The sequence below is a fragment of the Sinocyclocheilus grahami genome, unplaced genomic scaffold (assembly GCF_001515645.1).
Source record: "Sinocyclocheilus grahami isolate Dianchi unplaced genomic scaffold, SAMN03320097.WGS_v1.1 scaffold2063.1, whole genome shotgun sequence".
NCBI classification, from domain to species: domain Eukaryota; kingdom Metazoa; phylum Chordata; class Actinopteri; order Cypriniformes; family Cyprinidae; genus Sinocyclocheilus; species Sinocyclocheilus grahami.
Genome location: NW_015507242.1, coordinates 18632 through 30886, shown reverse-complemented (window position 1 = coordinate 30886; position 12255 = coordinate 18632). Strand labels below are relative to the sequence as shown.

General features: G+C 33.8%; 1 protein-coding gene across 1 annotated transcript in view; it reads left to right on the top strand.

The window, feature by feature from the left end:
• The window catches only part of LOC107573894 (WD repeat-containing protein 7-like), a gene marked incomplete at its 3' end in the record, with an annotated part of 33906 nt that overhangs the window by 5041 nt on the left and 16610 nt on the right, over positions 1-12255 (top strand). Inside the window, exons 5-9 of the mRNA XM_016260343.1 lie at positions 2641-2815; positions 3816-3892; positions 4024-4143; positions 4219-4364; positions 7645-7747. Of these exons, the coding sequence (XP_016115829.1) occupies positions 2641-2815; positions 3816-3892; positions 4024-4143; positions 4219-4364; positions 7645-7747 (621 nt within the window). The remainder of the gene's footprint in view (positions 1-2640; positions 2816-3815; positions 3893-4023; positions 4144-4218; positions 4365-7644; positions 7748-12255) is intronic.

Sequence of the window (12255 nt, the reverse complement as noted above, 5' to 3'; positions counted from 1 at the left end):
TTATAAAATAATAAAATAAAAAGACATGAATGAACATGCATAGGCAAAAACAATTGATTTCTTTAAAATCACCAATACATTTCAGGATTTTAGGATTTTTTTTTTTTACCAAACTTTGTATAAAGATAATTCTCAACTATGTTATAACAGAATGATTTGATATACCATTTTTCTTTCTGCAAAATGTGTGTAAAATGGCCATAAACGGATTTTCTCATTATATACAATGTATCTATAAACTAAATCTAATTTGCATATTAATGTGTTTTTGGGGCAACATGTAATGAAAAAATAAGTGTAATAATGGGAGTAATAATTGACAAGATTTGCATAATAATATATATAATATTTCATAGGAATATTGAAATATAATTTCTTTTCCTGTTCATTTGTTGTGTCTCCCAAAATGCGTAATAAACATGCTTTTAGTCCCGGTGTCTTCATATGACCTGTTTCTTAACAGAAAGTCATATTTTGATTTGAAACCCCATAACATTTTCCTGAGATGTTGATTTATGACACACAGTTTAAAAATTAGTCAGATTTAAATGATAATTACAAAATATTATCATAAAATCCATAAGAGTGTCACTAAATTAATATCTGACATGTTTGAAGACCAAGGAGAGGGAGTGATCTTGGTGGGAACATCCAAACATTTAGTATCTCTGAAAAGCCCTGAATGTGCTCTGTACAGGACATCCAGATGTAAAACTGTGGCAAGTAAAGTCTCGGAGAAATACACTAAAATATAATGTCCTCATATGAGGTCGCAGGGTCTCAGGAGGTTAAATAAATACATTTTACTTAATTTAATTCATGGACATTTCTAAAAGCTTTCTCCTGGGAAAATATATAATATAGCAATTTATATAATTGCTATATTTAAAAAAAAAAATTTGTTAGAAAAATAAATAAATATTAAAAAATATTTAATTGTTACATTTGTTAAATTAAATATACATTTTTTTGAGAAATTTAAATTTCTACTACAAAAAGTATTTACCTCTGATACGGTGTTAAAATAAATAAAGAAATAATGTTTATTTAATAAACTGATTCTTTAGAAAAATGTAATTATATATAATTATATACAGTATATAAAAATAAATATACTTTTTTTCCCAGGCCTTTGTTTGTTCATCTAGGCCAGTTATTCCACTTCTTCATTTTTGTGTTTCTGGAATTTCCAACAATGCATTGATTGTGTCTGATTACGGTTTTCTTTTGTTGTCTCTCTCTTTTCAGTATCACAGAGAACATGTCAGGAAACAGTCTGGTATTACCCATAGTTCTGTGGGGCCGCAATGCGCCCACTCACTGCATCTCCAGCCTGCTGGTGATGGACGATCTGGCCACCATCATCACCGGCTGCCATGATGGACAGATCTGCATCTGGGACATGACCCCAGAGCTGGAGGTGAGAGGTCACGGCGAGGTCACACATAGCTTGTTTTTCTTTAAAGGCACAGTGCACCCCAAAAATTTACATTTTGTCATCATTTACTCCCATATGACTGACTATCTTCCATGGGCTGGACTGTTATGAAGGATAATAATCGCTCCGGATTGTTTGATGAGTTTCTGTGTGTCTCTGTGTGTTTAGATCAATCCTCGCGCTCTGCTGTTCGGACACACGGCTTCTGTCACCTGTCTGTCCAAGGCCAGCGCAGGAAGTGACAAACAATACTCTTTAAAGGCACAGTGCACCCCAAAAATTTACATTTTGTCATCATTTACTCCCATATGACTGACTATCTTCCATGGGCTGGACTGTTATGAAGGATAATAATCGCTCCGGATTGTTTGATGAGTTTCTGTGTGTTTAGATCAATCCTCGCGCTCTGCTGTTCGGACACACGGCTTCTGTCACCTGTCTGTCCAAGGCCAGCGCAGGAAGTGACAAACAATATCTCGTCAGCGCCTCCGAAAGCGGGTGAGAGAGAGTTTATCATGGGCTCTTTAGGCTGTGCTGATCTTTAAGATAACAGTGTGTTCAGACAGTGAAATGTGTGTTTATTATTATATTAAATGTTAGCAGTTTCACCTGAGACGTCTTTTGTGTTTGTCACAGGGAAATGTGTTTATGGGACGTCAATGATGGACGCTGTATTGAGTTCACCAAACTGGCCTGTGCACACACCGGAATACAGGTAACACACACACACACACACACACACACACACACACACACAAACACACACATGCACTTATTGAAATAAGGACATACTTTATGCAGTTTAATTGCAGATTTACAAGACCGAAAACATTCCAACATCATAAGACCAGCAAACAAAAGGCCAAGGACCATGTATTTAAAAAAAATTGTATATACAATGTATAATTTATATATATAAAATATTTATATATTATTTATATGTAAACCACACATCTAAAATAAATGTTTTTACAATTTTAGAATTAAGAAAAATAAAACATAATTTATTTATGAATCAACACTCTCTCTGAACAAGACTGCATTAGAGATTATATGTTTATTATTATGATTATAAATACTGAAGACTAACGCAAACCATGTCTTTTTTAAAAGAAATGTTCTTGCATGTTTAGATTTAAGAAAAATAAACATTGAATTTATTTATAAATCATTTTTCATAAAACTCTGTCTCTCTTGTACAGTTTTATCAGTTCACCATCGGCACACAGAGGGAGGGCCGTCTTCTGTGTCATGGGCATTACCCAGAAATCCTTGTAGTGGACGCTACCAGTCTGGAGGTCCTTTACTCGCTCGTGTCCAAGATTTCGCCTGACTGGATCAGTTCCATGAGCATCATTCGCTCGCATCGCACGCAAGGTAACCGCTGCTGTTTTGGCATGTGAGAATGTGATGCATTTCAGAATTATAGGAGCTAATGTCTATTTATGACATCTGAGACGTACTGTCGATAACCACTAACAATCATTTAATCTCATTTTACAACAAGAAAGGGGAATGTGCACAGATAATGTACTCAGTGACGTTCTAAATGTTTAAAAGTGTGCAATGATTTTTTTTGGCAGTTTGAAATTTTATGATATTTAAGACCAAAACTGTATTTGCATTATTATTTTAAGCTACTAGCAAATGGCCATACAATTTAAATCTAGCAACTAAATTCCTTAAATTACAAATTTAAAAAATGCCCTATTTACAATTTTTTTACTTTATTAAGAAATACATAGATTTTTTTTATTACATATTGTATATATATATATTTTTTAAATAATAGAGCAAATCCAAAAAAATCTTTTCACACTTGAAAGCTACTAGCAAAAATTAAAATCTACCAACTAAATTAATTAAATTACAAATGTAAAAATTTAGATTATGATTTTTAAATTTAAAAAGGACTTATTTGGAATGCATGTATATGTAAATAAATAAAGAGAATGTGTTTTTTTTCATTCATTTATTCAAAAATTCATTGCAAACTAGCAAGCTACTATCTAATGGACAAAAACTGTAAATCTTCCAACAAAATTACTTAAATTACACATTTAAAATATATGATTTTTAAATTTACAAATGACTTATTCAAAATGTTTTTATATGTAAATATAGATAGAAAGATATAGATTGGTTTTATTTATTTTATATTCATTCATTAAAAATTTTTTAGCATGCTGAAAAGCTGCTAGTTAATGGCCACAAAATTAAAATCTACCAACAAAATTACTTAAATTACCATGCAAGTATCATAGTTTTGGAGTCCATAGAGATTAAGTTGAGAATAAACAGCAATAATCCTTTAACTACAGCCCATAATGACTCGCAATCTGGAGGTTTCTCACCATTTAAAGTGTGTGTGTTTCAGAGGACACAGTGGTGGCTGTGTCTGTCACTGGGATTCTTAAGGTGTGGATCATCACCGCTGACGTCAGCAGGATGCAGGTGAACAGTTCAACTCAACCGTACATGTCAATAAACACATGTTCTGGACAGAAACCCCATGTAGATGGACAGAATGTGTGCGTCATAGAGTGTGTCCTGCTGGAAAATGAAAGTTAGTGTGTGTCCCGCAGGATCTGGACCCTGTTTTTGAGGAAGAGTCGAAGCCCATCTACTGTCAGGGCTGCCAGAGCATCTCGTTCTGCACGTTCACACAGCTCTCGCTGCTGGTGGTGTGTTCGAAGTACTGGAGGGTGAGTGTGTGCGATTATGAGTTTGTGATGTTGTGCTTCACATTATGGTTTGAGTTATACTGATCTGTGCTGCAGGTGTTGGATGCAGGGGATTTCTCCCTGCTGTGTTCGGTCCCGAGCGAGAACAATCAGTCGTGGGTCGGAGGAGAATTCATCGCTGCTGATAAAGTCATAATCTGGACCGAAGATGGTTGCAGCTACATTTACAAACTACCGGCCAGGTAATGCAACAACACATGCTACAGTACTAAAGCTGCACGATTAATCGAAATAAACCTAAAATCCTGATATGGCTTAGTGCAATGTGAGTGTTTCTTAGTGAATCACAGCACTGTGTTTGTTTGCATGCATGCATGCAGCTCATGATCCAGTTTTTTTCAGTGTCACTCATTTCACAGTAAATGCTGCTCCGCACAAAACTGAGTTTGGGTCGCTTATAACGTGCATTTACAAAATGCAACGTGTACAGAATGCAACATGGCTAACCATCTTCCCAAACTTTTTTAAAAGCACTTACAATTTTAAAATACATTTTAAATAACATTTATCATCAGAAAAATTTGCAATTAAATTTTTTTTACTTAGATTGTGCAGCACACACAAACAAACACACTACCAAACTATCAAGAAATATCCACATACCTAATATATACCTAATAACAGCAGACTAATAATAAAGAGCCTGTGATTTTTATTAATGTATTATTTATTTTTTTATTTAAATTTCTTTTAAATGTAACAATATATAAAGATAATGTGCTCTTACTGTATATGACTTTTAGATATAAATTTAACTTAGTAAAGAGAATGTGTTTTTTATTCATTTATTTTAAATGCAAATTAGGGCTGTGCAATTAATCGAAAAACAGTTAATCGATTTCTGCCTCCAATGGTTATGAAAATACGATAATCAAGATAAAACAATTATTGCACCACATTACGCCCCCCTTTCCAGCGGTGCGCTTTCGTTCCTCCATAAAAGCCCAATTTCACGTGCTAATCAGTAAAATCTTGTAACGTGACTTTTGCAAAATGGGGACGTGCTTGATTTATGGAAGTATATCAGATTTATTAATGTTTTTAAAAGCGTGAAAGAGAAATTCCGCTGTTCCTCAGGAAGATTTCTGTGTATGCGCTCAGAATCTGAACAGAACACGGACATGTGAAGTCAACTTTTAGCTCAAGGTGCGCGCCTAAATGGTCAAATACACGCAAAAATGCGGCACTTAGTGATTATTCATGTAAACCCTCTTCAGTCATGTAATAAATGAACGTAAAGTGTTGAGAATGAAAATACACGTGTAAGGGTAAATTGGATCCGTGCAGCTCTTAAAGTGACAGCAGCCTAATATTCCTGCTGCCGACTGTGTGCTTAATATTAATCAAACAACAAAAGACAAAGAGAAAATCACCCACTGCTCTTGACTGAAGGACTTTTGAAGCTTTAATAAGAAACAAAGAAAGTTTAATTCTTACAGTGAAGACTGCTGTTTTATCTTACATTTGATTATTCATTTGTGTAGTAGGTTGTTAACTGCGAGAGAGTTGCATAAAAAAACCTTAAAGCACAGTTTGTTTAATTTGTTTGGACGTAACGATTAACCGCGAGCCGGTTGAAAATCGATTCAAATATGTGACGATTCAAATCGGTTGAGATGCTAAACAAATAGCGATTCAGTTAGGGGTAGGAGTTTATATGAATGTATGTCTGAGGGGAACTTACTGTCTTTAGAAAAGTTTAGATGGTATTTTTTCTTTTCATCTTGCCTCTGTATAAAGCATATTAGAGTTCATAAGTGCAGCGCTGCTTTGTTTACAGCGGAAACCAGGGAAATGCTTTAAGCGCCACCTGCTGGCGGAGAGTGAATCTGCGTCTCGTTCAGCTCGTCTGCTGTTTCTGTTTCGTGCAGATATTTTTTATGTATAGTTTCACAAAACTGAAGTCAAACCATTCTGTTTTTGCTTCAAATATTGAAATTATACAATCTACTTTAGAGTAAAAACTGTTCATGTTGCATGTAAGCAGTATCTTTGTTTGGATCATGATTAAAATGCAGTGGTTGCCTCTAATTTTAAATGGAAAGAGCACAGACAAAGCCTTAGTTTGTTTATATGAAGACTTTTATTTGTGTTAATTATTTATTTGATTTGGGGTTTGTTTTAAAATTTCAATTTAGTTTTGTTATTTAGCAGATGCTTTTATCCAAAGCAACTTACAAATGAGGACAATAGAAGCAATCAAAACCAACAAAAGAGCATTAATATGCAAGTGCTATATTATTATAGTGTTATATTTCAATTTCACAAAGAAACGTGCAGCATTTTGCCCAAGCAATAATAAAAGGACACATTTAGTTTATAATTTGTCTTGAATCTCATTTTGCAAAAAAAAATCGTGAATCGAACCGAATCGTGAGTTGAGTGAATCGTTACATCCCTATTCATTTGTATCTTTTTATAAACTGTTCATGTTGCATGTAAGCAGTGTCTTTGTTTGGATCATGATTAAAATGCAGTGGTTGCCTCTAATTTTAAATGGAAAGAGCACAGACAAAGCCTTAGTTTGTTTATATGAAGACTTTTATTTGTGTTAATTATTTATTTGATTTGGGGTTTGTTTTAAAATTTCAATTTAGTTTTGTTATTTAGCAGATGCTTTTATCCAAAGCAACTTACAAATGAGGACAATAGAAGCAATCAAAACCAACAAAAGAGCATTAATATGCAAGTGCTATATTATTATAGTGTTATATTTCAATTTCACAAAGAAACGTGCAGCATTTTGCCCAAGCAATAATAAAAGGACACATTTAGTTTATAATTTGTCTTAAATCTCATTTTGCAAAAAAAAATCGTGAACCGAATCGTGAGTTGAGTGAATCGTTACATCCCTATTCATTTGTATCTTTTTATTCTATTGTATTTGTCCTTTGCTTTTTTTTTCTTTTTTTTTTATTACTGACAGTTTAATTATTTTCAATAATAAAACTTTTTGTTTGTTTGTTACTAATAGTTACCTAATACTCTGCTGTGGTATTGAGAATTATGAAATTTCTCTGGTCTCTACAATGTAGATGTCATAGCAACCTTATTTACAGGAAATATATATTAGATGACTATCACTATCTTTAAATAAATCACTCATATAAAGTTTTGGTCATATGGCCCACTCATAATCGTGTTAAATAATCACAATTACAACACTGAAATTTGATATAAATTAAAAATATGGATTTAGAAAATGTACATTATTTTTTTTCCTTGATCTAGTTAATACATTTTTTATATACATTTAACTATTAAAAAAAGTGAATAAAATTTCACACACCAACAAAGCACCTACACATTACCAACCGCTTACAAGTTGCCAACAAATGATAACAAACTCACAGAAAAACACTTATGCAGCTAATGACCACACACACATTAAAAACTGTCAGGTCAGGTCTACAGCTACAAACTGTTAAACTACTCCTGCTAATCAGTCTGTGTGTGTTTCAGCTGTCTCCCAGCGAGCGAACACTTCCGCAGCAATGTGGGGAAGAAGACGGAGGGTTCGATCCCTCCTCTGGTGTACAGCATAGCGGACCGCGCCGACAAACAGGTCAGAGACATGCACACATGAGGAAACAACTATACACTCACTTGTACTTTACAAACATGTCTGTTTATTCTTGGCCTTCAGATTCAGTCAAGTTTAGAAAGTGGACATTTCAGGTGTCTTGAGAGGATCAAAAGTACAAGTTATTACGTTGTAATGAAAGTTTACGAAGACAAATCTTTTCATTTAATAACATCACTGATGAATCAGGAACATGATTTAAAAACGTCAGTTTTGATTTCATGTGACTTTAAAGATTAGTTGATCTCAGCCAATCATAGAGCATTAAATGTCCTGTGTGTTTAAGTTCAGTTTCTTTATAAAAACACTGCTGTTCAAAAGTTTGCGGTTGGTGAGATTTTTAATGTTTTTGAAAGAAGTCTCTTCTGCTCACCAAGGCTGCATTTATTTGATAAAAAATACAGTAAAAACTGTAAAATGGTGAAATATTATTAAAATTTAAAATAACTGTTTTCTATGTGAATATATAGTAAATTGTAATTTATTCCGTTGATCAAAGCTGTATTTTCTAGGGATGCATCAAATCTTTGTCCGCCGAAAATGGCATTTTCGATTTTCGGCCGAAAGAGAAAAATGGCCGAAAATACGAGCCAAAAATATAGGCTACATATAATAATATATGTGTAGCTCAAATAATGTGCTGACAGGAAATTTCTATGCAGTATACTTGTTCCTGTTTGCAGTAGCGATACTGTGCTGTAACATGCTGTAGTACAGCTGTACTGGACAACGCTGGTGAAATGATGCTACCTTCAGTGATGTTATGCTCTGCTCACATGCTCTGATAGTAAGTGACCCTGGAGCACAAAAGCAGTGTTAAGTCGCTGGGGTATATTTGTAGCAATAGCCAAAAATACATTGTATGGGTCAAAATTATCAATTTTTCTTTTATGCCAAAAATCATTAGGATATGAAGTAAAGATCATGTTCCATGAAGATATTTAGTAAATTTCCTACCGTAAATATATCAAAACTTAATTTTTGATTAGTAATATGCATTGCTAAGGACTTAATTTGGACAACTTTAAAGGCGATTTTCTCAATATTTAGATTTTTTTTGCACCCTCAGATTCCAGATTTTCAAATAGTTGTATCTCGACCAAATATTGTCAGATCCTAACAAACCATACACCAATGGCTCAAGCTTATTTATTCAGCTTTCAGATGATGTATAAATCTCAATTTCACAAAATTGACACTTAAGACTGGTTTTGTGGTCCAGGGTCACATAATAGCTTTGTAGGACTATACATTATTTGGATAATTAGTCCAAAAAACAACAACTTATATCTGATTCTGTTACATAGAACTGAATAAAAATAATATATTGATATTTAATATTAAGGTAACACTTTACAATAAGGTTCCGTTAGTTAATGTATTAACTAACATGAACGAACAATGAACAGTACATTTGTTACAGTATTTATTAATCTTTCTTAATGTTAGTTAATGAGAATATAGTTGTTCACTGTTAGTTCATGTTAATTCAGAGTGCATTAACTGTTAACATGCAGAACTGTTGATTTTAATAATGCATTAGTAAATGTTGAAATTAACATTTAACTAAGATTAATAAATGCTGAAGAACTATTGTTCATTCTTAGTTCATGTTAACTAAAGTAGTTAACTAATGTTAACTAATGAACCTTATTGTAAAGTGTTACCAATAGTTATATAAATTCTGTCCAGTTTTATTGTGTTACTTTCAGTAAAAGTGTGGTTATTTTATTGGCTTGTGTTTTTTAAATTCAGTATTATTAAAATTGAGTTAAATTTAAAAAGTCTTACAAAATTACTTAATATTATTTAATGAAATAATAAATAATCATTACAAAGAATTTTCTTTGCTGATTTGCTAATATGCTGATTTGCTGCTCAAGTTAAAGTTTCTACATTATATTTAGTAGTAGCTTATCAGTGGTGACTCCTGTATGTCAGAAATGTACAGTAAAATTAATGCAGTTAATGACATGTAATCAAACAGACGGTGAACACTGTTAACTGCAATGATCATTATATGTTGCGAAATTTGGTCGTTTTGTATGTTAAATTAAATTCAATTAAATGTTAAATGAAACCCTCAAACTTTTGAACGGTGGTTTATGTTTTTAGTTTGTGTTTTGTCTAGGGCTGGGCGATATATAAAAAAAAAAATATTACGATATTCGATATATATCTCGATATGTTTGCATTTGTTTTAAATAATAAAAAAAAACATGATTTTCTTTTGCCCCCATTAAAAAAACCCAAACAATTTAGATGGAACAGATATTGTTACAAAGTAAATACAAAATGTTTAGTGCAAATTTGCCAAATGAGCCAAGTGATCACTTACTGCTTTTTATTAAATGAACACATGTATATGTAACTGAAGTAATGCAAAACAAGTACAGAAAGTGCATTCTGTCAACTTTCTTAGTGCATGCAATTCACAATTTACACTGCAATTGGGGGAAATAATTAAACTGGGAATTTTTTTTTTTTTTTTTTTACAAGTTTTTAGCTAAGAACACAAGTCTGTCAACTGTGTCTGGTTTAAGAGAAGCTCTGTGGCATGAAACTATGTTCCCTCTGGCATTAAAAACCCTCTCAGATGGGAAGCTAGTTGCTGGAACACATAGGTATATATAGGCTATATATATAAGTTAATACCAAAGACTTATGCACTCTCTCTGTTTATATTATGAAAACTGGTAAAACAAATGAAAGATATTATAACAGTGAAATTCTTAGTAGTAATTTCAAACTGCCATAGCCTATGTTTCTCTATTCAAACAACAGCGGTTGAGTAAGTGCATTTATTCAGCGATCACAATCAATACAGTCGAGATCTCATGACAGAACACAGACTGGTTGAGTGACACTTTCATTTAGATAAACGCTGAACTCCAGCTTGTTTGTTGGAGTTTTCAGGTCATCGTCGGCGGCGCTTCTGCAATGAGGAGCGAGCGTTTGCGCATGGTTGCCAGATTGCTTAAAATAAGCAAAACACCGGGCAGAAAATGTATCCTTGTAAAAGCAAAGCTCTGATTCTGGGATTTGAACTCTTGATATCTGGCAACCGCACTCATGAAAGCTCGTGTAGAGCAGTCCGCAATAACCGTCTCCTTTTTTGGACGTTCGTCGCGTTCTTTTAGGAAAGAATGCTTGAATTTGAAATATTCGATATTCACGATATTTTCACATTTGACATCGTCGTCAAAATTGTTGCGATATTATCGCTAATATTCGATATATCGCCCAGCCCTAGTTCTGTCTGTGTTTTGTTCTCGTCAGTCTGCTCCTGTGTATGTTTGTGTGTTATCTGTGCCGTGTTTGATTTCTGTATGATTTGCTCTCTGTCTGTTGTTGCCCCGGCCCAGCTGGAGGAGGGGTGGGAGGGGCAGTGTGTTGTGGTGCGTCTTCCTGACAGCGCTTGTGATCCGGAGCTCTACACTCCTGAAATGCAATACATCCAGCGGCCTCTAGAGGCACCAGTAAGCCCAACTGACAGCGAGACGCAGGGGCGAGGAAGCTCTCCACGCTTAATAATATCACACAATATGCAAGATTTCATTTTGGCATTATCTGTTTTATTTTGACATTTGTAAAAATGTTATGTAATTGCACGTATTTTGCATGTGTGAATATGATTGGATGTCTTGAGAGCTTCCTGTGCAGTTCCTGCCTCTCTTTTGCTGTCTGTCTAATAGTCACTCACTCTGATTCGCTAAGTCTCATGCTCCTCCCACTAAAAACGACCAATCATTGACCTTCCTCATTGGTCTTCACTCAGTGAAGATGCATGCAAAGTCCCAGAGCTTCTTTACAGTCGCTTGTTTTATTCTGATGCATTCAGTTCACTTGATGGAAGCCCGTTTCCATCACTGAATAAAAAATAAAAAAGGGTAATTATGACTTTTCTCACAATTGTGAGTTTACATTTCACAATTCGGGATTTTTTTCTCAGAACAGCATGAAATAAAATAACAATTCTGTCTTTTTTCTCGCAATTCTGACTTTTCTTGCAGTTGTGAGGTTATATTTTGTAATTCTGACTCCTTTTTTCAGAATTGTGAGATATAAATTCGCAATTGCAAAAAATAAAGTAAGAATTTTAAGAAATAAACTCTCAATTAAGACCTTTATTTCTCGCAATTGCGAGTTCTTATCTTGCAGTTCTACATTTTTTTTCTCACAATTCTGACCTTTTTGTAAAGAATTGCGAGTTTACATCTCAATTCTGACTTTATAACTCGCAATTGCTTGTTAGAAAGTAAGAATTGCGAGATATAAACTCGCAGTTGTGAGAAAAAAGGTCAGAATTGCGAGCCTGACTTTTTAATCTCACAATTCTGAGAAAATTGCGAAAATTTATCGCAATTGCGAGCAAAGAAGCAGTTCATATCATGCAATTCTGACTCTTTCTCAGAATTTTAACTCAGAATTTCTGAGATAAAAGTCAGAACTGTGAGATGGAAACTCCCAATTGTGAGGAAAAAGTCACA